The sequence below is a fragment of the Piliocolobus tephrosceles genome, chromosome 21 (genome assembly GCF_002776525.5).
Source record: "Piliocolobus tephrosceles isolate RC106 chromosome 21, ASM277652v3, whole genome shotgun sequence".
Taxonomy (NCBI): Eukaryota; Metazoa; Chordata; class Mammalia; order Primates; family Cercopithecidae; genus Piliocolobus; species Piliocolobus tephrosceles.
This window is the reverse complement of record NC_045454.1, coordinates 9,858,361-9,885,289: the sequence shown is the minus strand read 5'-3', so window position 1 is coordinate 9,885,289 and position 26,929 is coordinate 9,858,361. Positions and strand designations below refer to the sequence as shown.

General features: G+C 50.7%; 2 protein-coding genes across 5 annotated transcripts in view; one reads left to right on the top strand and one right to left on the bottom strand.

Moving 5' to 3' along the window:
* LIG1 (DNA ligase 1) overlaps nt 1-507 on the bottom strand; it is a 54,350-nt gene extending 53,843 nt beyond the window's left edge. The window contains exon 1 of one of the 2 annotated variants that reach the window (XM_023182720.2): nt 149-507. The gene's annotated coding sequence lies outside the window, so the exon portion shown is untranslated. The remainder of the gene's footprint in view (nt 1-148) is intronic. The other variant, XM_023182722.3, reaches the window with a different exon arrangement.
* On the top strand, nt 363-26,112 carry ZSWIM9 (zinc finger SWIM-type containing 9). Of its 3 annotated transcripts, none has more exons than XM_023182719.2 (4): nt 363-619; nt 1,686-1,969; nt 12,334-12,646; nt 23,147-26,112. In XM_023182719.2, the coding sequence occupies exons 2-4, from the start codon at nt 1,695-1,697 to the stop codon at nt 25,328-25,330; spliced, it is 2,772 nt and encodes a 923-aa protein (XP_023038487.1). In that variant the 5' UTR covers nt 363-619; nt 1,686-1,694; the 3' UTR covers nt 25,331-26,112. The 3 variants fall into 3 exon arrangements, with proteins under 3 accessions (XP_023038487.1, XP_023038486.1, XP_023038485.1); XM_023182718.2 differs by having other exon boundaries at nt 363-623; XM_023182717.1 differs by lacking the exon at nt 363-619 and adding an exon at nt 750-934.
* The last annotated feature ends 817 nt before the right edge of the window (nt 26,113-26,929 follow it).

The following is a 26,929-nucleotide window of genomic DNA, read 5'->3' as shown; positions in this document are numbered from 1 at the left end:
TCTTTCCTCTCTACCGCGCTCTCGGCAGCCTCAGCGTCCCCACGCCCGCTCCTCTGCAGACACCCCGACATGGCGAAGCATGGACCCCAAGCATTCGGCGCGCCCGCCGCCCTCCGTCTCCCATCTGCTCGCGGGCGGCCCCACTTGCCTCGCGCTGGTCCTGCGCGCCGCTGCCCGGGCAACACACTCAGGTCCGCCGGGCGCGCCTCTGCAGTCCCAAGTTCGCGCCACGGCATTCGCGCACGTACGTCGGCGGGCGGGGGCGGGGCAGAGCCTAGGGGCGGGACCTGGGCACCGTGCGCACCGCCGCCGTCGCGCGGAGGACACTGGGAGTCGTAGTCTCCCGAATGGGAGGAGGGCGGGAAAAGGGGTGAAGTGGGGCGAGCCCTCCCGCAGAGCACACTGGGAAAATGTCCGGAGCTTTCCCTCGCCCTGGATGAGCGGGTGTGGCTGAGGGTCTGAGAAGTGACTGGCAGGGAAGGAGGAAGAATTGGTGGAAGCGCCCGCGCGAGGCACGGCGGGAAGAGAGGCGGGAGACCGCGCGGGGCATCCCGGGAGCAAGGGCCGGGCCAGGCCTGGGCGCGGGGCATTGTGGGAGGTGGACGCCGCTCCGGGGCGGGTAGGTGAGTGGGGAGGGGCGGGAAGGGTGCACATCTTGGGGAGGGGAGAGGCACAGTTAGGTGGGACGGCGGGGCTGGAAGGTGCCGCAGCGGGCGGGGCGGGGAGTAGGAGCGTCGGGAGCAGGCTGGATGGGGCTGCTCGAGGGGAGACGCGCAGCTGGACGTGGGGGGAGCGTCTGGGGTGAAGGAGCCCATCTGAGGACGAGGGGCCATGTCTAGAACGAAGATGCACATTGCGGGGAATGGTGGGTGTAACTGGGAGGAGGGGCCCACAGCTGGACTGGGGGCCGCATCTGAGGAGCAGGGGACCACAGGTGAATATTGCTGACACTTCCGAGGAGAACTAGCCGCAAGTGGGGCACACACCTGTAGGCGAAGCGTCGATAACTGCATGTGGGGAGCACATCTGGAGATGAGAGCGTCTCAGGGAAGCCCCAGCCACAGCTGCATGTGGCGAGCCATAGGGTCATAATCGGGGAAAGGGGCAACAGCTGCACGCCAGAGACACATCTGGGGAGTGCGGAGCCACAGGTGCATGAAGCCTGTGACCGGGTGAGGGGTCCGTGGCCTGGGTGTGGGAGCACATCTGGAGATGGAGCGTCTTTGGAGGGGTTACAGCCAACTGTTGACACATGGAGGGAGGAGTTCCAGATGATTATGAGCGCTAGAGGTTACTCTTGGGTGAGAGACATAGCGGGAAGGGGAGGAGGTTTTAGCTGGAATTTGAGAACACATTTGAGGAGATGTCCACGGCTGAGCTTACGGGTCATATTTTGGGAGACGGGATTTCAACTGTACCTAAGGGTCACATCTGCGGAGGAGGAGGCGAGTTGGAATTAGGAATCAAGATGACAGGCTCCAAGTGAACCAGGGATAAGGCGGTGGGAGGAGGCCAAAGATAGGATGGATATTTATATATTTGGAGAAAAACAGGCACGTCCGACCCCGGGCTACCCACCTCGATAGAGGCACCAACACCGACGGGGCAGGCCGAGAATGGGGTAGATGAGATACCCCGGGTGGAAATGGGCCTGATATCCACCTGTTCTCCTCTCCTCCACGCAGGCCCCCAGGATGGAGCGGCCGGAGCCCCCACCTGGCACGGCTGCGGGGCAAGAGGAGCAGGAGCTGCGGGAGCGGGCCTTCTTCTCGTGGGCCGAGTTCAGCCGTTTCTTCGACGCGTGGTGCCAGCAGCGGCTGGCACTCTTCTTCGTCAAGAGCTCCATGCACCTGGCGCGCTGCCGCTGGGCCAGTGCGCCCCCGCTCTACACACTCATCGACGTGCTCAAGTACAGCTACGTGCGACTCGTCTGCAAGGACGTGCGTGCGCCCAGCCGGCCCGCCGTGGGGTGCGTGAACCTGAGCCGCTGTCTTGCTGGGGGGGAAGGGGAGCACCGGGGGTGGGTGCGGGTGGGAGAGGGGCAGAGAACACCCCACCCAGAGATGCAGAGGGAGAGAGGCCAACTGAGACAGCCAAATACACCTTGTAGAGAGGCGGGAGCCAAGGAGGGACATGTACTGAGAGACAGTGAGAAGAGGAGCTAGAGAGATAAAGACACTCACGGAGCAAGAGATGGTGTAGGCTCGACTTACAGACTTTTTTTTTGTCTTTTTTCGAGATGGAGTCTTGCTCTGTCGCCCAGGCTTGAGTGCAATGGCGCCATCTTGGCTCACTGCAGCCTCCACCTCCCAGGTTCAAGTGATTCTCCCACCTCAGCCTGCCCAGTGGCTAGGACTACAGGCACCTGCCATCATGCCCGGCTAATTTTTGCGTGTTTTTTTTGTTTGTTTGTTTTGTTTTGTTTTTTGAGACAGAGTCTTGCTCTGTCACTCAGGCTGGAGTGCAGTGGCACAATATCGGCTCACTGCAACCTCCACCTCCCGAGTTCAAGCGTTGTTTCTCCTGCCTCAACCTCCTGAGTAGCTGGGATTACAGGTGCACGCCACCACGCCTGGCCAATTATTGTATTTTTGTAGAGATGGGGTTTCACCACGTTGCCCAGGCTGGTCTCGAACTCATGACCTCAGGTGATCTGCCCGCCTCACCTCCCAAAGTGCTGGGATTACAGCCATGAGCCACTGTGCCTGGCCTGATTTACAGAATTTAATAGAGACTTCGAGAGGCAGAGCATAAAACACACACACCCCAAGAGGAGAAAAAAGTCACCGAAAATTCCAGAAACATGGAGATATGGAGGCAGAGACACCAGAGAGAGCCAGGGAAACAGAAGAGCCAGGTTTTGTACACATGACAAAGACTGGGAGACAGAGACTGGGAGACTGAACTGCAGAGAAGCCACAGGATAAAGAAAAGGATCCATCTATTCAGTGAATAAGGGGCCAGGTCCCATGCTGTGGGCTGGGAATATTCTAGTTGGAGCATTGGAGTTGGGCAAGAGACAAAAATCCCTGCCCTTCTGGTACTTTCTGACTGGACAGGAAGATTGACATTAAAAGAACAAGCTCATAGGTAGTTCCCTACAACTGTGCAATGCTGCAAGGAAGGGCAGGTGAGAAATCCAGGAGAGCCAGAATTATACCCAGGTGGCCAGGGGTATTTTAATGGACCCCAATTTTATTTTATTTATTATTTATTTTTTTGAGACGGGGTCTCACTGTGTTGCCCAGGCTGGAGTGTAGTAGTGTGATCTCAGCTCCCTACAACCTCCGCCTCCTGGGTTCAAGGGATTCTCCCACCTCAGCCTCCCAAGTAGCTGGGACTACAGTTATGTGCCACTACGCCCACCTAATTTTTGTATTTGTAGTAGAGACAGGGTTTCACCATGTTGGCCAGGCTGGTCTCGAACTCCTGACCTCAAGGAGGCTGAGGTGATCCGTCCACCTTGGCCTCCCAGAATGCTGGGATTACAGTCATGAGCCACCACACCCAACCATATTGACCCCAATTTTATTTTATTTTATTTTATTTTATTTTATTTTGTTTTGTTTTGTTTTATTTGAGGCGGAGTCTTGCTCTGTCATCTGCGCTGGAGTGCAGTGGCACAATCTCTGCTCACTGCAACCTCAGCCTCCTGGACTCAAGCAATTCTCCTGCCTTAGCCTCCCGAGTAGCTGGGATTACAGGCATGCTCCGTCACCATGCCCAGCTAATTTTTGTATTTTTAGGGTTTCACCATGTTGCCCAGGCTGCTCTTGAACTCCCGACCTCAGGTGATCCGCCTGCCTCGACCTCCCAAAGTGCTGGGATTACAGGCATGAGCCACAGTGCCTGGTGTGACCCCAGTTTTAAACTGGGGTCGTTCCCCACACAATGTTAGGTTTCCAGCTTCCATTGGAACACCGGAAGAGGTGAGCCCATGTTTCCACTGGCAGATGACCACCCCTCTTGGATGGGGCTTTGCTGCCCAGGTTTGCCCCAAACCCTGCCACTCTCTGCTGCCTCATGCCTAGCGCTGTCATTTGCTTGTTTTGCCTGCCTGGCCCCAGTAGGTGTGTGAGTTTGAGACCCTTGGTTGGGGCGCTGTAGACAAGAGCAGAGTGCTTAAGAACACGGGCTCTGCCTTCAGGCTGCCTGAGACGTGCTCCACGACTTCCTGGATGGGTGCCTTTGGGCAATGGACCTTCATATCTTCAAGCCTCAGTTTTCTCATCTCTGAAATGGGGTTCTGATACCTGCTTCATGGGGCCATTGTGAGGATACCGTGAGATCATACGTGAGAAAAATGCATAACCCTGGTGCCTGGAACATGGGGTGGCTGGTTAAGTGATAGCTGTTACGGGATTCAAGAGCGTGAATCCTGGGCCATTGCACTGCTGATACTTGGTGGATGCTGTTGAGCAAGTGACCGCACCTTTCTGTGGCCTCAGTTTCCTCATGTGGAAAATGGGGGACATAACAGTGTCTATCTCATAGGTAAATTATTCAGAGAGACGTCCAGCACGGAGTAAGCACACTCTTAACAACTCTTTCACTGGTAGTTATTTAAATATGTATTGTGAGATACATTCTTGCACCTTTTTTCTCACTACTTATTCTAGAAACAGAGACTCGGAGATCTGAAAGCGGAACAGCATCAAACACACACGTCACCCAGAAACCTAGAACGTTAGAGCTTGCAAGAAGCTCAAAGAAGCTCAGGCCTAATCTGAAACCTATGAACAGAACCCAATCCGATGTAACAAATACTTATTGAGCACCTACTATGTGCATGCTCTTCACTGGACATTTGGAATCCAAGGCTGATCTCGGCCCTTGAACAGCTCAGAACTTAATGCGGTAGACAAAGACCAAAAAAAAAAAAATTGTAGATAGTGGCCCATAGTAGTCAGAGCGAGATTGAGGAGGAGATGACAGGAGGATACAAAGGGAGTGGTCAGCCCCACCTGAAAGTTTACTGAGTGGTTCTGGAAGGCTTCCTGGAAGTGGTGGCCAGTAAGCAGAACCTTGAAGAATTTTGTTGATATGTTTATGTATGTATAGTATTTGAGCTAACAGATGCACTAGGTTTACTATGTGCTGGTACTGTCCCAAGTGCTCTACCAATATCAGAGACAGCCAAGAAGCAGGAGAGACAGGACTATGGAGGGGGCGAGGACAGGGCCCCGGGTACACTCCTAGGAATGGGTAGATGATGAGATGGTCTCTGAATGGGGAGTGCGGGAGCAAGTGGTTGATGAGCCGGTTCAGGAATGATGTCTTGGACCCGTCACGTCTAGCTCCCCAACTCTCCTGAGCTGCTCAAGGCAGAGCCTCTCCAGTGCCACAGCCCAGGGACAGCCCGTGGGCTGAGGTCAAACTGGAGAAGTTAGCGTGTAAGGAAAGGCAGGTAATGAGACTGCAGTGGTGGCAAAGCCTGGACCTGGCAGGGCTGAGTCCAGGGGTTGAGACTTCATCCTGGGGGTGGTGGGAACCCTAGAAGGCTGTGAGTAGGGTCAGTTCTGGCTGGAGGAGGATCCCTCTGGGGCCATGTGGGAGACCATCTTGGGGACAGAGAACGGACACGAAGGAGGAGGCTGGGGCTGCAGGTGCAGGGAACCCGACAAGAACTTTCTTCCTGGCCACTCCTTCCCCCTTGCCAGAGGTTGCACAGTGACTCTCTCCAAGTCACCACTGCTGCAGCTTCAGCTCTCCAGCTCCAGTTCCTCCCCTGTCCCTCTCTCTCAGCACTTCCCTCCCTGGAACAGAATTGCTCAGCCTTTCTCAATACACACCAGCCTTTGAAAACACAAAGATCTTGAAAACCTGAAAGATCAAGAATAAATGAGTAGCTGGGTGCGGTGGCTCACGCCTATAATCCCAACACTTTGGGAGGCCGAGGTGGGCAGATCACTTGAGATCAGCAGTTTGAGACCAGCCTGGCCAACAGGGTGAAACCTCATCTGTACTAAAAATACAAAAATTAGCCAGGCATCGTGGTGGGTGCCTGTAATCCCAGCTACTCGGGAGGCTGAGGCAGGAGAATCACTTGAGCCCAGGAGGCAAAGTTGGCAGTGAGCTAAGATCGTGCCACTGCACTCTAGCCTGGATGACGGAGCGAGACTCTGTCTCAAAAAAATGAGTAAATGGGTAAGTGGAAGGCAAAACAAAGCAAAGCAACAGGTCCTTGAAAAAAAGTTTTGAAAATAGCAGCTACTATTTCTGCATTGTTTACTATGCACTAGCCCCTTGTCTAACCCCTTTACATAATTTAATCCTCTTATTTAACCCTCTCAACAAGACTGAGACCCTAGTGTTACTATTAGCCCCACTTTCCAGGTGAGAAAACTGAGGCACAGAATACTTAAAAGATTGTTCCCAGGATAACACAGCTGCTAAGAAGGAAAACCAGAGTCTGGACCCTCATTCTGGTTACTAAGCCCAAGCTTTTAATGACCACCCTCCCGCTTTGTTTCTCACTTTCTCTTTCTCTCTCCTCACCTCATCTTTATTTCAATCATTCAACCCTCATTGTGAGGGTTGACTGTGCCATGGGTCCCCTAACGATGTGTTAGTTCTGGGCATCAGCCTATCTGTCCCTTAACCCAAGAGGTTTTTGGGAGCCCCTGCAATGTGCAAGGTGGTGTTTTTAGATGCTGGGATTTCCATGGGGAGTGTATATTACAGATGGACATAAATAAAAATCCTGGCCAGGCGCGGTGGCTCACACCTGTAATCCTAGCACTTTGGGAGGCTGAGGCGGGCGGATTGCCTGAGCTCAGGAGTTTTGAGACCAGCCTGGGCAACATGGTGAAACTCCATCTCTACTAAAATAAAAATAAAAATAAAAAAAATTAGCCAGGCGTGGTGGCGCACGCCTGCAGTCCCAACTACTCAGGAGGCTGAGGCAGGAGAATTGCTTGAACCAGGGAGGTGGAGGTTGCAGTGAGCTGAGGTTGCGCCACCGCACTCCAGCCTGGGGACAGAGTGAGACTCCGTCTCCAATAAATAAATAAATAAATAAATAAAATAAAATCCCTACATGTGATAGACTCTTCCCTAGCCTGGATATGGTCAGGGAAGACTTCCCGGAGGAGGCAGTGCTGGCTGTGAGGCCTGAAGGATGAGTAGGAGTTGACTAGGTGAAAAGGGAGAGGAATGTTTTATGAAGGAGGGAAGAACTTACGATAGGTTGTGGAAATGGAAAAAAAAGTGAATGGGTAGGACTTGGTGATGGATGGTTTTGGTGGAATGGAGACCATATCCCAGAGTCGGTGTGCCAGGGTTTGTAGATTACATAGTCATTGAATCATCACACACTTACTGAACACCTCCAGACACCAGGTACTATTCTAGGTGCTGATGATACAGAGATAAACAGACAAAAATTCTTAACCATGTGGAATTTGCATTTAGCGGGGGATGACATTATTCCTCCGGATAGGTGGCGAGATTGCAAAAATGGTGTGTTGAAGCACCAGTAGGCGGTTATGTGAGGTTCTGGGTCCCTGCAGAGGAGATGCTCTGTTCTCTGGCAAGATATATGGCTTCGCAGAAGAGGTGACCTAGGCGGAGCAAGGGGCTGTTCTAGGGCCTGAAACACCTACGCTGAAGGAAGTCAGACCAAGGGTTTCACAAAAGCCCATTAATTATTCTAGAAAAATGAACCGGGTAACATTCCATGAACTTGCAGTCTTGATAGATCAAACATGGCTTCACATTGGAATTGTCTTTGCTCCCATCTGATACCACGTGGTGGCGGTAGGTTTACTTTATTGATGTTTATTTGCACATTGAATAATTTTCTAAATTTGCATTTTGTTACTTTATTTATTTTTTTTTTTTTTTGAGATGGAGTCTCGCTCTTGTCCCCTAGGCTGGAGTGCAGTAGCACAGTCTCAACTCACTACAACCTCCACCTCCCAGGTTCAAGTGATTCTCCTGCCTCAGCCTCCCGAGTGGGGGGGATTACAGGCACCCGCCACCATGCTCAGCTAATTTTTGTATTTTTAGTAGAGACGGGGTTTCACCGTGTTGGCCAGACTGGTCTTGAACTCCTGACCTCAGGTGATCCGCCCGCCTCGGCCTCCTGAAGTGCTGGGATTACGGGCGTGAGCCACTGTGCCCAGCCTTGTTACTTTAAATAAGGCATAAAGTCTTGGACTCTGTATTTCGATTTTTAAAATCTAGCAGGCTTCTGGGTTTTTCTTTACCTCGTGCATGTAGGAAAAAAGGAGTGTGTCGAGGGTGCTCTTCTGGTTTGACAAAGAAAATTTTTAAGCATTTATACTGGTGGATTTAAGCATTTCTCTGGGTGGATACTGGGGAGAATCACCCAGCTGGGGGGCCATTTGGAAAAAACACAGGGTTTTGGGGGGTGTGCTACTGGGGTATTTACTACCTGGGAGCCAGGGTTTCTTAACTACATGCCAGGCCCTGGGCAGTCTGTGTTACAAGGGTCAGCAAACTAGGAAGCCCTTGGACCAATCCCAACCTGCAACCTTTTTTTTTTTTTTTTTTTTTTGAGACAGAGTCTCGCTCTGTCGCCCAGGCTGGAGTGCAGTGGCACAATCTCAGCTCACTGCAACCTCTACCACCCAGGTTCAAGCGATTCTCCTGCCTCAGCCTCCTGAGTAGCTGGGACTATGGGCGTGCGCCACCACAACTGGCTAATTTTTGTATTTTTAGTAGAGATGGGGTTTCACCACGTTGGTCAGGCTGGTCTCGAACTCTTGACCTCATGATCTCACCACCTCGGCCTCCCAAAGTGCTGGGATTACAGGTGTGAGCCACCACGCCCGGCCTGTAACATATTTTTGTAAATGAAGTTTTATTGGAACATAGCCATGCCTGGTCATTTACATATTGTCTATGGCTTCGTTTGCAATATAGCAACAGAATATGTTACACATTTACTGCCTGGCCCTTTGCAGAAAATGTGTGACAGCCCCTGCTGTATAAACATAAAATCTGCCAGAAAACACTGATATTACCTCACATGGAGAAACATGGAACCCTCTTCAGAAATCAGATACCAATTTAAATACTATTATCAGAGAAATACACTCTGATTTTTTTTTCTGTTCTCTTTTGTTTTCTTTTTTGAGACAGGGTCTTGCTCTGTTGCCCAGCCTAGAATACAGTGGTGCCATCATAGCTCACCGTAACCTCAGTCTCCCAGGCTCAAGTGATCCTCTTGCCTCAGCCTCCCGGAATAGCTGGGACTATGGGTGTGGGCCACTATGCCTGGCTGGTTTTTTATGTTTTCATTTTTTGTAGAGAAGGGCTCTTGCTATATTGCCCAGGCTGGTCTCAAACCCCTGGACCCAAGTGAAGTAATCCTCCCGCCTCAGCCTCCCAAAGTGCTAGGATGACAGGTGCTAGCCACTGCACCCGGCCCTATTTCATTTTCTACAGTGCTGGTTGCAACTCCCTATGTTAATTTCATGTAATGGGAACCGCTGTCCTAAACAAACTCTTGCTCACACACATAAAGAGATGTGTAAGAGAGTGTCGTATCACACACTGGGGTGATTGAAATGTCATTCGTAAAAGAGGAGAACTGAAAACACCATCATAGATGGCAGAGTCGTGGAGCGGAACATTGGGCAGCAGTAAAAGGAATGAAACTGAACAGTTTTCAAAATCCAAGTGAAAAGCCAGCTGGAAAGGCATCTATAGGGCGGGATGCTTGTCTTAGTCTCAAATAAATTACCACAAACAAGGTGACTTAACACAATACCAGTTTATTATCTCGCAGTTGTGGAGGTCAGAAGGCCAGTATAGGTCTCTGGGCTAAAATCAAGGCATTGGCGGTGCTGTGTTCCTTCTGGAGGCTCTAAGGACAATCTCCTTCCTTATCTTTCCAACTTCTAGAGGCCACCCATGCTCTTTGGATGGGAGCCTCTTCCTCCTTTTTTTTTTTTTTTTTTTTTTTTTTTTTTTTTGAGATGGAGTTTTGCTCTCGTTGCCCAGGCTGGAGTGCAATGGTGAGATCTTTGCTCACCGCAACCTCCGCGTCCTGGGTTCAAGCAATTCTCCTGCCTCAGCCTCCCAAGTAGCTGGGATTACAGGCGTGCGCTACCATGCCTGGCTAATTTTGTATTTTTAGTAGAGACAGGGTTTCTCCATGTTGGTCGAGGTGGTCTCGAATTCCCGACCTCAGGTGATCCGCCCACCTCGGCTTCCCAAAGTGCTGGGATTACAGGCATGAGCCACCATGCCTGGCCATTCTTCCAATTTTTAAAAAGAGATAGCAGTGTCACTATGTTGCCCAGGCTGAACTCCAGTGATCCTCCCAGCTCAGCCTCCTGAGTAACAGGGACTATAAGCAAGTGCCACTGTGCCTGGCTCTTCCTCCATTTTTAAAGCCAGAAGGGTAGCATCTTTCAGTCTTTCTCTGACTTTGATCCTCTTACTTCCCTCCTTCCCTTATAAGAACCTTTGTGGTGACATTTGGGCCTACCTGGATAATCCACTCTCCCCATCTCAAGACCCTTAATTTCATCACACCCGCAAAGGTCCTCTTGCCATGGAAGGCAGTGTATGTACAGTTCCAGTGACTATGATGTGAACATTTTGGGTAACCGTGATTCTTCCTACCACAATGCTCAGACACAAAGAGTTTTCTTTTTTTTTTCTTTTTTCTTTTTTTTTCTGAGACAAGGTCTTGCTCTGTCACCCAGGCTGGAGTGCAGTGGTGCAATCTCGGTTTACTGCAACCTCTGCCTACCGGGTTAAAGCCATTCTCCTTCCTCAGCCTCCCAAGTAGCTGGAATTACAGGTATAATCCCATTAGCCTATTATTCACCACCACACCTGGCTAATTTTCTTTTTGTTTTTTGTTTTTTGGTTTTTTTTTTCAGTAGAGATGGGGTTTCACTATGTTGGCCAGGCTGGTTTTGAACTCCTGACCTCAGGTGATCTGTTCCCCCTCAGCCTCCCAAAATGCTGGGATTACAGGCATGAGCCACCATGCCCGGCCAAAACAAATTTTTTCTAAGTAGACTTTTAAAAAATGTAACACACATCCGGAAAAGTATACAGATCATACGTGTGCAACTGAATGAATTTTCCCAAAATAAAATTCAGAGGTAACCAGCACCCAGAACAAGAAACAGAATATGTTCAGTCCCAAGAAACCTCCTGGTGCCCCCTCACAGGGTTAACCACTTAAGGGTAATTGCTATCTAGCCTCCTAACAGCAGAGGTTAACTTTGCCTGCTGTTGAACTTTATATAAATGGGAATCATATCATCGTTTCTCTTTTATGTCTGGCTTCTTTCACTTGGTAGGTTTATGAGATTCATCCATGTTGTTGGAGGTTGCAATGGTGTGTTCATTCTTGGTGCTGATTAGCATTTTACTTTAGGAATATACCACAACTTACTTTCTCATTCTATTGTTGGATATTTAGGTTTCAAGTATTTGGCAAATATACATAGTGCTGCTGTGAACATTCTCGTACACATCTTTAGATGCCCATTTATCTTGAGTGGCACCACTGGGTCACAGGAGAGGCATAAAATCTTTAGTAGATACTGCCATGCAGTTTTCCAAAGTGCTTGTGCCATTTCACGCTCCCATCAGTGGTGAGTGAGAGTTCCAGTTGCTCCACGTCCTCATCAACACTTGATGTTATCAGTCTCTTTTGTCTGACCATTCTGCTGATGTGTAGTGTCATTTCCTTAGGATTTTAATTTGTTATGTCCTTGATGACTAATGAGTTTGAGTCCTTCTTCACATATACAATGCTTTTAAAACACAGAAACATACCTCCCATTGTTTATGGGTGCATAAAAATATACATGGAATGCTAATAGATAATTTTGATAGTGGCTGCCTCTGGAGACAGAGTGAAGGAGAATTTGTTAGGGCAGCATTCACAGAAGGCCTCAACTTTCGATGTTATTGCTAAACCAGAAGCAGATACAGGACTATCCGAAATTTTTTATTTCTATAAAAAGTTAAGGTAAATACAATAAAACATTCATTCACTTTTGACAGAACTGAGGGTGGCAGGTATAGAATTTTAGAACACTTACTGCTTGCCATATTCCAGACACCCTGTAGGTGCTTTACTTACATTAACTCTTTTCATGCTCATGATGATCCTATGAGGAAGGTATGATGAGTAGGACCTCCCTTTTAACCTATGAGGAAACTGAGGCATAGAGACTTGAAGTGACTTGCCCCAGGTCACACAGCTGGCATATTCTTAAGGCCCTCTTCTCTATGCCTGAAACAATTCTTAGTTTCAAAAAAAAAAAGGTGAGTGGAAAGGAAGAAGAGGGCAGCAGAGTGATGTGACCAGGGCGGTGGTGGTTCCTCCCACAGGCCCCCCCAGCCCGGCTGCCCCGCCTTCATCATCGTCAAGCTGAGCCCGCTGCGGGACCGCCTCGTGGTGACGGAGTGCCAGTTGACCCACTCGCACCCGGCCTGCCCGCTGGAGTTCGCCTACTACTTCCGCCCGGGCCACCTGCTGGCCAACGCCTGCCTGCCGGTGCGCACCACCAACAAGATCTCCAAGCAGTTCGTGGCCCCAGCCGACGTGCACCGCCTGCTCTCCTACTGCAAGGGCCGCGACCACGGCGTCCTGGACGCCCTGCACGTGCTCGAGGGCCTCTTCCGCACGGACCCCGAGGCCAAGGTGGGGTCTCGGGAGAGGCAGGAGGGGGGCTGGGGCGGGGGAGAGCCACGCTGAAGACTTGTGGGTCATTCATTCCTTCATCCGCCCTCTCATCCCTTCACTCCTTTCCTCCATTCATCCGTTCATTCATTCAGTAAGTACTTAGGGAGGCACTGGGGATGCAGCAGCAAACGAGACCCACAGTAGTCTCTCTGCAGAGCGCTCACCTTCTAGTGTAGTGCTGCCCAGTAGAACTTTCTTCCAGGATGGAAAGATTCTGTGATTCTGCACCCCCAGCCACACGTGGCTATTGAGCACTTGAAATGTGTCAGTACACTGAGGAACTGAATTAATTAATCAATTAATTGTTTTGAGACGGAGCCTCACTCTGGAGTGCTCTATTGCCCAGGCTGGAGTGCAGTGGCATGATCTCAGCTCACTGCAACCTCCGCTTCCCGGGTTCAAGCAATTCTCCTGAGTACCTGGAACTACAGGCCATGCCACCACGCTGGCTAATTTTTTGTATTTTTAGTAGATACGGGGCTTCACCGTGTTAGCCAGGATGGTCTCAATCTCCTGACCTCGTGATCCACCTGCCTCGGCCTCCCAAAGTGCTGGGATTACAGGCAAGAGCCACTGCGCCTGGCCTGAATTTATTCTAACTTATTGAAATTTAAATAGCCACCTTTGGCTATTGGCTGCCTTGCAGAGGTAACTGCCAGAACACCACTGCAGTTCTGGCGGGAGAAACCAACAACCAACAAACACATCCAAATGTGATGTAACATCACTAGGGGCTGGGTGCTAGCAAGAAGAGGAGCCACAGTGATGACAAGTGCTATGTACATTTTTTTTTTAACTTTTTTTTTTTTTTTTGAGACAGGATCTCACTGTCACCCAGGCTGAGTGCGGTGTGGCAATCACGGCTCGCTGCACCCTCGATGTCCCAAGCTCAAGCAATCCTCTCACCTCATTCTCCCGAGTAGCTGGGACAACAGGCGTGCCCCATCACACCCAGCTAATTTTTTTTAGTTTTTGTAGAGATGTTGGGGGTCTCCCTATGTTGCCCAGGCTAGTCTCGAACTCCTGGACTCAAGCGATCCTCTTGCTTTGGCCACCCAAAGTGCTGGGATTATAGGCATGAACCACTATGCCAGGCCTATTTAAATAAAAAAAAAAAAAAAATTGAATTACACAAATAGAAAATGCACAAATGATAAATATTTAGTTTGGTGAATGTTCACAAGGGGAGAACACACCCAAACCCCCCACGCAGATGGAGAATTAGGAGAAGGAAGAGTGCTATGTCCTGTGATGTGATGGCGCGATAAGTATTATAAAGGAGAAAAAGGCCAGGGCCTGGAGCGGGACAGTTCTAAGGGTGCTGTTTGAATTGGTCAGGGAAGGTCTCTTTAAGCAAATGACGGTGAAGCAGAGGAGATGGAACAGAGGCAAGGGACCCTCATTCTGTCATCAGAGGGAAGAGAGTTCCAGGCAGAGGGAACAGCCAGTGCAAAGGCCCAGAGGCACAAGCAAGCTTGTGTTGGAGGAACAGTGAGGATGGCTGCTGCTCCATAAGGAATCTCTGCAGTTTTAATCCAACTTCAAGTTTGGGGTGAACTTGAAGTTTAAAAAGGAAAGAAAGATGAGAAAGTGGGAAAAGAACTGGTTTCTCCTCCTGGCTGTGCCTTTGTCTCCCTTGGGTGTGGAAGAGGTCCCAAGGCAGCGTGAAGTCGAGATTCAGCTCTGGCACACTCTTCCTGTCTTCATCTCATGCCCAGTAAGAAGCCCTGATTCAAGCCACCAGCCCAAGCCCAGGCCTCTGTCCTGACATAATAATAATTTTAGCTAATGTTTATCAAGCACTTACTATATGCCAGGCACTACCCTAAGTGCTTTACATACTATAACTCATTTTAATTTCACCTGAGCCTTATGAAGAAATAGTCCACCATTCTCATCCCCATTTTACAGATAAGGAAACTGAAGCACAGAGAAGTCAAGTAACTGACTCAAAGTCACACAGCTATTTAGTGACAGAGCTGGGCTTCGGACCCACACAGCCAGGATCCAGACCCGTCGCCTTCACTGTGGGGACAAACACACATGCATTTCCCACTCCTCTAGTCTTTACTGACCTAGTAACTCTCATCCACTGCCCACCATTACATAAATAAGCCTCAGCGGTTCTTCCCTGAAACCGCCTTCTGCAGGATTGTTCCTGTGCAAAGCAGCTCATTCATAAATCACAGCCTTCCTTGGAAGGGGAATTGTCTTTTCATTTTGAAGGCTGTCTTGGAATCTAGGCTAAACCAAGGTTGGCTCCTGGGTCTGTGTTTTGGCCTGCCTTAATACTTTTTTTTTTTTTTTTGAGACAGAGTTTTACTCTTGTTGCCCAGGCTGGAGCGCAATGGCGCGATCTCGGCTCACCGCAACTTCCGTCTCCTGGGTTTAAGCGATTCTCCTGCCTCAGCCTCCCAGGTAGCTGGGATTACAGGCATGTACCACCATGCCTGGATAATTTTTGTATTTTTAGTAGAGACGGGGTTTCTCCATGTTGGTCAGGCTGGTCTTGAACTCCTGACCTCAGGTGATTCGCCCACCTCAGCCTCCCAAAGTGCTGGGATTACAGGCATGAGCCACCATGCCCAGCCCCTAATACTCTTAAAAGAAAGGAGGAAGGAGTTCTAGGACAAGAGAGACAGATTAGTGAAGCAACATTTAAATATTTACTTTTTGAATATGTTATACATTCACATAGTTCTAAAAAGGGTAGGTGGTGAAAAGTCTTCTTGTCACATCCTGTCCCCCAGGTCCCCTCCCCTCCAGAGTTATTAGCAGCTTGTAAATCATATCTAGCTTTCTATCCTATGGACCAGCACTGCCCAGTGGATCTTCCTACAATGATAGAAATGTTCCTTATCCAGGCTGGGCGTGGTGACTCACACCTGTAATCCCAGCACTCTGGGACTCTGAGGCAGGTGGATCACCTAGAGTCAGGAGTTCAAAACCAGCCTGGCCAACATGGCAAAACCTGGTCTCTACTAAAAATTCAAAATTAGCCAGGCATGGTGGCAGGTGCCTGTAATCTCAGCTACTTGGGAGGCTGAGGCACACGAATTGCTTGAACCCAGGAGGCAGAGGTTGCAGTGAGCTGAGATTACGCCACTGCACTCTGGCCGAGGTAACAGAGTGAGACTCTTTTCTAAAAAGAAAGAAAGAAAATGGTTCTTATCTGTACTGTCCAATCCGGAGGCCGCTGGCCACACATGGCTCTATAGAATACTTAATGAGGCCAGTGTGACTAAGGAACTGAATTTGTCATTTAATTTACTGAAATGTAAACCTAATGTGGCTAATGGCTTCTGGATTGGACAGCACAGGTCTGTACATATAAAGGTCAATTTGCGTGTCTGTATTTTTAACTTTATTTCCTCTTTCTGTCCCCCCATCCCCCACCCCCAGCAAGGCAGCCAGTCACCCAGGCCGACTGTTTGTATACATGCTGTTTGTTTGGTTTTGGGCTTTTTTTTTTTTTTTTTTTTTTTTTTTTTTTGAGATAGGATTTCACTCCCGTCACCCAGGCTGGAGTGCAGTGGCACGCTGTTGGCTCACTACAACCTCCACCTCCTGGGCTCAAGTGATTCTCCTGCCTCAGCCTCCTGAGTAACTGGGACTACAGGCATGCACCACCAAGCCTGGCTAATTTTTGTATTTTTAGCAGAGACAAGGTTTCGCTGTGTTGGCCAGGCTGGTCTCAAACTCCTCACCTCAAGTGATCCACTCACCTTGGCCTCCCAAAGTGCTGGGATTACAGGCGTGGGCCATCGCACCCACCCGACGGGTACACGCTGTTTTGCATCTTGCTTTATACGTTGGGGAGTGCCAGATGTCACCATCTTTTGTTCTTCTTCTGGGGCTGGTCAAATCCCCCTAAGAAAACTCCTCCGGCCTCCTGGCGGGGGGTGAAGGCCAGGCTGCCAAGGCCAGGCTGCCAGCTTCTGGGAGCCACCCGGGCAGAGGCAGGGAGCTGTCAGGCATTCAGCCAGCAAGACTCACTCAGTCCCTACTTGGGATTCAGAATCCCCCTCCCTCATCTTCAGATGGGCCAGATGTCCCCAAAGCCAGCGGCCCCTTTGTGTTTTGCCCTGTCTACAGAATAAACCCCCAGAACTGGGATGGAGGAGGAGGAACGGGAGAGGGGAAGTGGGATTTGGAGATCTAGCTGCTGCTGAAACAGCCCTCAGTTCATCTGTATTTTGCCTTCTGCAAAACTGGCCTGGTGTTGCCAATTCCTTTTGAGGACTTTGCTGCTGGTTCTCAGCACTCCCCAATTGCTGGCTTAGGATTCATGGGTTTTGGGGGTGGGGTGGGATTAGCATGGCCAGCTGCTTTCCAGTTTCCAAAGTTCTATCCCTGTCATATTGCCTGTCTTTAAAAAAAAAAAAAAAAAAAAAAAGCCATTTTAAAAATAGATGTACTTGAGGTTCAAGAGGGAGTGAAACTAGAGCAGTGTTCAATCCATCACTTTTACAGAGAAGTTTCACCTTTTTTTTCACTTATAATATCTACTGAAAGAGTTATATATTATTAATATGTTAATACAATAGTAATATAACAGGGTAACATAATAGATAACATAATATTAATATTATAATATGTAACTCATAATATGTAATACTAATAATATAAAAGGTGCAACGGCTCACATCTGTAATCTCAGCACCTTGGGAGGCCGAAGTGAGAGGATCACCTGAGCCCAGGAGTTCAAGACCAGCCTGGCCAACATAACGAGCCCCTGTCTCTACAAAAAAATGAAAAAATTAGCCAGGCATGGTGGCAGGCACCTGTAGTCCCAGCTACTCGGGAGGCTGAGGCAGGAGATGGTGTGAACCTGGGAGGCAGAGCTTGCAGTGAGCCGAGATCGGATTGCGCCACTGTACTCCAGCCTGGGCGACAGAGCGAGACTCTGTCTCAAAAAAAAAAAAAAAGAATACTCAATGGGAAGCTGGTATGATCTCAGTGGAGGGCAATTTAGCAATATCTATCTATCAAAATGACAAGAACACTCACCCTTAGGCCCACAATCCCACTACTGGTGATTTATCCTGCAGATGTAGTTGCACAGCTGTGGAAGGACTTACTTACAAGGTTAATCATTGTTATTTGTGAAAGCAACAGATTAGAAACAACCCAAACTCCAATGGGTCACGGTTACATAACCTGTGGTATATCCATCCATGGATTACTACACAGCACTAAAAAAGAATGAGAACTTTGGGAAGCCAAGGTGGGCCAATCACAAGGCCAGCAGATCGTGACCATCCTGGCTAACACGGTGAAACCCCGTCTCTACTAAAAATACAAAAAATTAGCTGGGCGTGATGGTGGGCGCCTGTAGTCCCAGCTACTCGGGAGGCTGAGGCAGGAGAATGGTGTGAACCCAGGAGGGGTGGCTTGCAGTGAGCCGAGATGGTGCCACTGCACTCCAGCCTGGGTGACAGAGCAAGACTCTGTCCTAAAAATAACAATAATAATAATAATAATAATAATAATAATAATAATAATGAGAACACGTCTAGGAACTATTTTGAAAGATCTCTCAAACACATTTTTAAGTTAAAAAAGCAAAATGCAAAACTGTACATAATATGCTGTATTATCTATAAAATAGAGGAAATAAGAATTATAGGTGTGCTTACTTGTATTCATATAAAGAAACTCTAGAAGAATACCAAGAACCGTGGATGGCAATAGAATAGTGAATGGAAACAGACTGATTAGACTAAACAGGTGGGACTAAGGCCTTTTACATATCGCTTTACATTGTTTGACTTTTGGACCATGTGGATGTTTGCATATTCAAATAATTAATGCTTAAAAAGAAGGTAAAAAATAGAGCTGGGCACAGTGGCTCACACCTGTAATCCCAGCATTTTGGGAGGCTGAGGTGGGTGGATCACTTGAGGTCAGGAGTTTGAGACCAGCTTGGCCAGCATGGTGAAACCCGTCTCTACAAAATACATGCTGGTGGGTGCCTGTAGTCCCAGCTACTCGGGAGACTGAGGCAGAAGAATGACTTAAACCTGAGGGGGCGGAGGTTGCAGTGAGCCAAGATCACGCCACTGCACACCAGCCTGAGTGACGACAGATTGAGACTCCATCTCAAAAAAAAAAGAAAGAAAGAAAGAAAGAAAGACAAATGGGCAGTAGTCCCAGCATACTAAACGCATTTGTTTCTCTCCTCAAAGGACAAATTAGAGGGTCTTGAGGCTGTGTGAGTCAGGATGGCCTGGGTTTTGCTGTAATAATGAACAGTCCTCAAATCTCAGTGGCTGAACTCATTGCATTTTATTTCTTGCTTACTTACACGGCCACCATGGGATGTTGGGGGGTACTGTTTATCTGAGTCATTCTGGGACCCAGGAGAATGAGCATTCACCCCTACCTAATAACCACATGGGGCAGGGGTGGCTGCCAACGCTTCTCCTTGGATGTGATGCCTCAGCTCCCTCCCACTCACACTTCATTGGCCAAAGCAAGTCACATGACACTGCTTACCTGCAAGGGGGCAGGGAGGTGCAATGCTACTAAGTGGCCAGGAGAGGGAGAACTGCAATTTCTTGGCAAGCAGCAACCATAGGGTGCTGTTTCATCAAGGGCCGCCCAAAGCCCTGTCTGAATATGGGGCTCGAGTTTCCCCTGCTCTGTAGTTACACAGGCCTCCTGCAGTTCAGTTTCAGCTTTTCTAGCTTTTCATGGCTTCCAAAGGGAATATTTTCTATGCCATATAGCCTGTTTTTACATCAAGCCATTTTTGGGGTGTTGATTTTGGTGACTTGATTTTATTTATATTGATAGGTGCTGAACGCTTTATGAACGTTCTGGCTGTGCCCGTTACTAGCTACGGAACATAGAACAAGTTATGAACAACCTATTTACCCTCTCCAAACCTTATTTCATTTATCTGTAAAATGGGGATAATACCATCTCATAGGGCTGTTGGGGTTGTGTGAGAATTAAGGTACAGTGTGTGTGTGCGTGTGTGTGTGTGTGTGTGTGTAGGATGGGAGGAATAGTGCTCAGAAAGTAGAAAGCCCTGCATATGTTCAATATTTAGCTATTATTTTGTTGTTGTTGTTTTTGTTTTTGAGATGGAGTCTCTCTGTGTCGCCCAGGCTGGAGTGCAGTGGCACAATCTTGGCTCACTGCAGCCTCCGCCTCCCGGGTTCAAGCAGCTCTCCCGTCTCAGCCTCCCAAGTAGCTGGGATTACAGGTGCGCGCCACCATGCCCAGCTGCTTTTTGTATTTTTAGTACAGATGAGGCTTCACCGTGTTGGTCAGGCTGGTCTTGAACTCCTGACCTCAAGTGATCCACCCGCCTCGGCTTCCAGAGTGCTGGGATTACAGGCGTGAGCCGCTGTGCCCAGCCTTAGCTATTATTTTTATTCCTTCAATTTTTTCTTTGGGGCAGTTTGGTGAATAGTATCGTTCTGATCACATGAAAAAGGGAGGATTTACTCACGTGTCGGAAGAGGTGTGAATGGAAAGTAGTAAGGGCATGGTTTCTGATGTTCATGTTCGTGGAATCTGCCGTCTATGGCAGATGCTTCCCCATGCTACCAACTTGTGTGTCTGAAAGGACACCTGTACTCATTCACATCCTCAAAATCTGTTCCCCCGTGAGTTCCTCCATGTCTGTGAAATGCACTGCCGTCCACTGTGTGCCTAAGCCAGGGCTGTTTGGTCACTTTTTGGAAGGCTGTAGGGTAGACTGGTCAGGAACAAGAGGCCCTGGACCCAAGCTGTGAGGGCTCAAATCCCAGCTCACCTGGTGTTGCAAATCACATGGGTGACTCCAGGCAAGCAACTGAAGCCCTGTGTGCCTCAGTGTCCTTATCTGAAAAAGGGGGTGATAATCATAGTATCTGTCTTACAGGGATATTGTGAGGATGAAAGATTAATTGCTGGAAACATGCCTGGTGCAGAGAAACTACCTCATGTGTGCCTTGCACACTCAAAGCCTTCTTTTTTATATTTATTTATCCTTGGCCTGCAGGCTGTCTCCTCTCACTCCGTGGTGTGTCTCATTTGTTCTCCTCTGTGCCTGAGCCAGCACATGGCACATCATATTTTCTCAGTAAATATTTGTATTCATCAGCCTGACCAACATGGTGAAACCCCGTCTCTACTAATAGTGCAAAAATTAGCCGGGTGTGGTGGTGGGCACCTGTAATCCCAGCTACATGGGAGGCTGAGGAGACAGAATCGCTTGAACCCGGGAGGCAGAGGTTGCAGTGAGCCAAGATCATGCCACTCCACTCCAGCCAGGGCGACAGAGTGAGACTCTGTCTCAAAAAAAAAAAAAAGTATTCATTTACCTAGCCCCGCCTTCATCGAATGTCATCCTGCCCTTTAAAATGCCACCCACACATGTTTTCTCACCCACTGCTTTCATTTCCAATCATGCCTAATGATCTGGGTCCATTGGATCCCAGCATCACCACTTGTTAGTGCCACGGCCTTGGGCTAGTTTCTCCTCTGGTATAGCTGGGGGTCCCTAAGACCACCCTCAGTTTCCATGATTCACTAGAAGGAATCACAGAACTCAGAAAAAATGTGACAGTCAAGGCTACAGTTTATTATAGCAGAAGGATACAGAATAAAACCAGCAAAGGGAAGAGCCACATAGGGCGACCCCATCAGTCTCCCTGATTCCTTAATTATCCCGCAGCATCACACAGGGCAGAAGCCAAGAGAGACCAGCATGAGCTGCCAAATGTCCTCTCTCAGTGAAGTCCCGTGGACAGTGCTCAATTCTCCCACCAATGACGTATGACGACAGTGATGTGTTGCCAGCCAGGGACACTTACTTGGGCCTTGGTGTCCAGAGTCCTTATTGGGGTCAGCCATGTAGACTTGTGCTGAATACTGCTGAGAGATCGAGACAGATAGTAAGAACCGCTGAGATCTGATGCACCCTAGGTGTCCTTCCATGCGTTGGCCAGGAGTGATCTCATTTTAGCCCATCCATGACCCTGTTAAATAGACATCCCCATTTTTCCAGACAAGGAACCAAGGCTCATTGAGGGGAGGTCACTTGCCCGAAGTCCCACAGCTAATAAGAGGCAAATCCAGGAGTCTGATCCTTGAACCTCTGCCCTACAGATGTGGCCTTGGACATGGCTGCACACCCTCGCGTGAGTTCCCTCACTCAGGATGTACTGAGCCATTTTTCTGGGGCAGGTACCATTCAAAGCATCACGGATGCTGTTACAGCCAAGGCTACAGTTTATTACAGCAGAAGGATGCAGAATAAAATCAGCAAAGGGAAGCGCCACATAGGGCAGAGGCCAAGAGAGACCATCCCGAATGGGAACGTCCCTGTGCTTGTGGGGCTTCCATCTTAAGGAGGGCAAGCAGGCAATGGGCAGGTGAGCAAATGAAGATATGACTTGCCAAAGGGTGGTAAGTGCCATGGCCAGGAGGAGCCAGAGAGAGATGGGGTGTTTGCTTAGTTGGGAAGGTCAGAGAAGACCTTGATGACGTGGTGTTTGAACAGAGATGATAATTATAATGACCACTGTCAGAACACTTACTATGTGTTGGATAAGTAGTAACAGTAATATTATATGTACCAGGCAATGTTCTAAATGCTTGCCTGCATCTCATCTTTCCAATCACAGAGATGCTCTTATTATCATCGCTTTACAAATGAAAGGTGAGATTAGGGAAGTTGGCAGAAAGGCACACAGCCAGGAAGCAGGGTCTCCAAGATCTCAGCCCAGGGATCTTGGCCCCAGAGGCCATGCTTTTCACCATTGTCCTGCCTTTCAATGCGTGGAGAAAGGAATGTTCAGTTCCTAGAAGGGAGAATCAGGGAATATGGAGGTTAAGGAGGAAACTGAGGCACAGAGAGGTTAAATTACCGGGTTCAGAAGTGGTGGGGGTAGGACTCAAAGCTAAATGATCTGCCTCCACAATCGAAGCTCATTACCACTAGACCAGTCATCCTTAACTTAAGCATGCATAGGAGTCCCCTGGAGGGCTTGTCAAACTAGATTGCCGGGGCCGCTCCCAGAGTTTCAGGCTCAACAGGTCTGACGTCGCCCCGAGAAGGTGCATTTCTGTCAAGGTGCCAAGAACCGATGGTGATGCTGCTGGTCCAGGGCCCACATTTTGAGACCCACTACCTGGACTGCCTCTCAGCACACGGAGGAATGAATAGCCAGCTTCCGGCGGAGGAAACTGAGGCTCAGAGAAGCTAAAAGTGTCATGTGCAAAAAATCACATAGCTGTTAGACTGTGGTACCCGGATCTCAAACCCAGGCAATCCGGCTCCAGTCTGTTTTTAATCATTTCTCTGCACTGCCTCCTGCCGGTCAAAAGAATAAATGCATATGCAGTCAAGAATGAATGGGTTCCCGTTTCCGTAGAAGGGGAAACCGAGGTCGGGGAGCTGGGCGGGGAGACCTCAGCATCCTCTGACCTCTTTCCTTGCCTCCCTGCCCCCGGCCGCAGGTGAAGCTGGTGTTCGTGGAAGACCAGGCAGTGGTGGAGACGGTGTTCTTTCTGACGTCGCGCACCAGGGCGCTGCTGCGGCGCTTCCCGCGCATGCTGCTCGTGGACCGGCTGCCGGGGCTGCAGGGTGCGCTGGATCTGCTGGCCGTGCTGTGCGTGGACGGCTCGGGCCGTGCGCGCCAGGCTGCCTGCTGCGTGGCACGCCCGGGCACGCCGAGCCTGCTGCGCTTCGCGCTTGCGTCGCTGCTGCAGAGTGCGCCAGACGTCAAGGGCCGCGTGCGCTGCCTCACCGCTGGGCCCGAGGTGGCGGCGCAGTTGCCTGCAGTGCGCCAGCTGCTGCCCTGTGCGCGTGTGCAGATCTGCCGCGCGCAGGGCCTGGAGACGCTCTTCAGCAAGGCGCAGGAGCTGGGCGGCGCCGGCCGCGAGGACCCGGGCCTGTGGTCACGCCTGTGCCGCCTGGCTGGCGCATCGTCGCCCGCCGCCTACGACGAGGCGCTGGCCGAGCTCCACGCCCACGGCCCGGCCGCCTTCGTAGACTACTTCGAACGCAACTGGGAGCCCCGCCGCGACATGTGGGTCCGCTTCCGCGCCTTCGAGGCGGCCCGAGACCTGGACGCGTGCGCCCTGGTTCGAGGCCATCGCCGGCGACTGCTGCGCCGTCTCAGCCCCTCGCGTGGCGTGGCACAGTGCCTTCGCGACCTAGTGGCCATGCAGTGGGCCGACGCGGCCGGGGAGTCAGTGCCCGAGGGGCCCGATGGCGGGGGGCCTTGGCTGGAGGATGAGCCGGGGAGGGGGGCCCAGGTGGAGAACGAGAGGGTGAGAGGCCTGGAGACAGGCGACTGGGGAGGGGCTTCGAAAGAAGGAAGTATTTGCAGGGGGCCCCAAATGGAGAAGGAGTGGGCAAGAGCACTGGAAACCAGAGACTGGGGCGGGGGTCAGTTCGAAGGTGAGAAGGGGAGGGCCCTGCAGATCAGAGATTGGAGAGGGGGCCAGTTGGAGAAGCAGAAGCCGAGGGGACTGGAAGGAGGTGTCTTGAGAGGGTCGCAGTTGGAGAAAGGGCACCTGAAAGGGCCAGAGATTAGAGACTGGAGGGGGCCCCAGTTGGAGGGTGAGAAAGATTGGGGACTGGAAGGTTATGTCTGGAGAGGGGCCCAACTGGAGGACCAGGCACTACGAGGATTGGAAGGATATACCTGGAGGGTGGCCCAGTTGGAGGATTGCAGTAGGGCGCTGGAGACCACCGACCTGAGGGGGACCCAGTTTGACTATGAGAGGGTCAGGAGTCTTGAAGGAAGCCCCTGGAGGGGGGCGCAGCTGCACGATGAAAAGGCAGGGGGACTGAGAACTGCAGAATGGAAGGGGCCACAGTCAGAAGTAGAGAAGGGGAGGGCGCTGGAGGTCAGAAACTTGAGGGGGATCCCCTTGGAGAAGTCCCTGGAGTTGGCCCCTGAGAACGGAGACCAAAGGGGACCCCAGTGGGAAGATGAGAGGAGGAGAGGGCCAGAGATTGCAGAGGAGAGGGGAGCAAGGGTGGGAGCCAAAAGAAGAAGGGGCCTGGAGGATATCGTTTTGGTCCAGCTGGGAGACACGAGGGTCACAGGTGTGGAGAATGGAGATGGAAGGGGAGCCTGGTCTGTGGGCCCCAAGAGCCGACCTGGTCGAGGGATGGAGTGGGGAGACGCGGGAGGGCGGTGTCTAGGGCTGGGGAATGGAGTCGTGTGTGGCACCCCGGTGGGGACTGTATTGGAAGGCAACCCAGAATGGGCAGTGGTGAGGAGCGAACACCTGGCTGCAGGTGACGGCCTGCAGGAAGGAAGCGAAGATGGCCCCAGGGAACCAAAGAGGCTTTGCCGGCCCCCAGGAGAGGAGGAGGTGGACTGGGAACCCCTGGCCAAATTCCGAGCAGCCTGCGGGCCAGAGCTGGCAGACCTGGTGGCTGAGGAGCTGGCCTTTGCTAGGCAGCATGGGACCCGGGGTTTCCACTGGACCGGAGCTGGTTTTGCCCTTAAGGACGGCACCTCGGACTTCTTCCTGGATGGGGCCCTGACACGCTGCAGCTGCTCAATCCATGCCGCCCGCCGTCTGCCCTGCAGACACCTCTTTGCAGCGCGCCTCCTCACTGGGGCAGCCTTATTCCACATGGACCTGCTCAGGGATTGCTGGGGGAGAGCCCCGGAGCCCTGACCCTTCATGCCTCTGCCCACCACCCTCCACCGGGAGGGTGGGAGGGCATTCTTCGATCCCAAAGATAATAGGGCTGAGGCCAAGGAGACCACTCCAGTCCCCCTGGCCACCTCCTGGGTCATCCAGGGACCTCCTCATGGCAGTTTGCCTCTCTGGGTCCAAGGGCAAGCTGACTGGTCTCTGAGGTCCTGGAGCCACAGCTGGGGAAGGTGTCAATGGCCAGGGCGGATTCTGAGGGCTTCCCTCTGGAGAGGAAGCATGTGCTGAGAGGTGTAGACAGGGTCAGGCTGGGGCAGAAGGAGGGAAAAGGGCAGAGCTGGGGGGAGGGGGAGGAAGCGATGATACGGGGAGTGTCTGGCAAGAGTAGACTGGCCAATCTAGGGAGTGCGTGCAGGGGGAGACGGGGAAAGGGAGGAAGTACAGAAGACAGACGAAGGAGAGGAGATAAGCGAGAAAAGATGGAAAGGGGAGCCGGAAATGGAGGAGAGAGGACAAGAAATGAAGAGACAGAAATGAAGACATGAGGAAAAGCTGGGGGAAGCAGGAGAGGAAGGGACAGGATGTAGGAGGGGGAAGAAAAATCGGAGATAAGACAAAGGAGATGGGTAGAGAAGAAATGGAAGGGGCGTGGTTTTGGTTTTTCTCCAACACCTGGAGACATCGACCCCCTTTGCCTTCTGAAGGAGGGGGGGGCACTGGGGATTGGGAGAGTCTCCAGCAGGGGAGGGGAATTGTTTGGACTATTGTGCTTCAGAATTGGAATAAAACAATCTTATTTTGGTTTCCGTGGTGAGTTCTTGGCTTCTGGGGTTGGTTGGGAGTCCCAGATCCAGGGAACAGTTGAGATGGTCCAGCGTTCCTTCATTCTTTCTACCAACAAGGCCTCCTGGGGCCAGATGGATAGAGGAGCCTCCATGAATTCATCTCCATTGCAACTCAAGCTGCTTCCTCTATCATCTGGACCAGTACGTCCCAGCGGCAACTTCTTGACATGAGTCAATTCCACCTTCAGATGACTGACTCATGCCAAATGTCCTGGCCACAGAATAGGCATGTGACCCCGTCCTGGTCAACAAGTCTGCGCAGGCTGAGGTGGGAGGCTTCTTTTTTTTATTTTTATATTTTTGTAGAGACAGGGTCTTGCTATGTTGCTCAGGCTGGTCTTGAACTCTTCAGCTTAAGCAATCCTCCTGCCACAGCCTCCCAAAGTGCTGGGATTACAGGTGTGAGCCACTGTGCTCAGAACTAGGAGGCTTTTTTTTTTTTTTTTTTTTTTTGATAGGTCTTGCTCTGTTACCCAGACTGGAATGCAGTGGCACGTTCCCGGCTCACTGCAACCTCCACCTCCCAGGTTCAAGCGATTTTCATGCCTCAGCCACCCAAGTAGCTGGGATTACAGGTGTGCGCCATCACACCTGGCGAATTTTTGTATTTTTAGTAGAGACGGGGTTTCACCATGTTGGCCAGGCTGGTCTGAAACTCCTGACCTCAGGTGATCTGCTCGCCTCAGCCTCCTAAAGTGCTGGAATCACAAGCGTAAGCCACTGCGCCCGGCCTAGGAGGCTTCTAATAAAGATTCTGTCACTCCTAAGAAGGCCT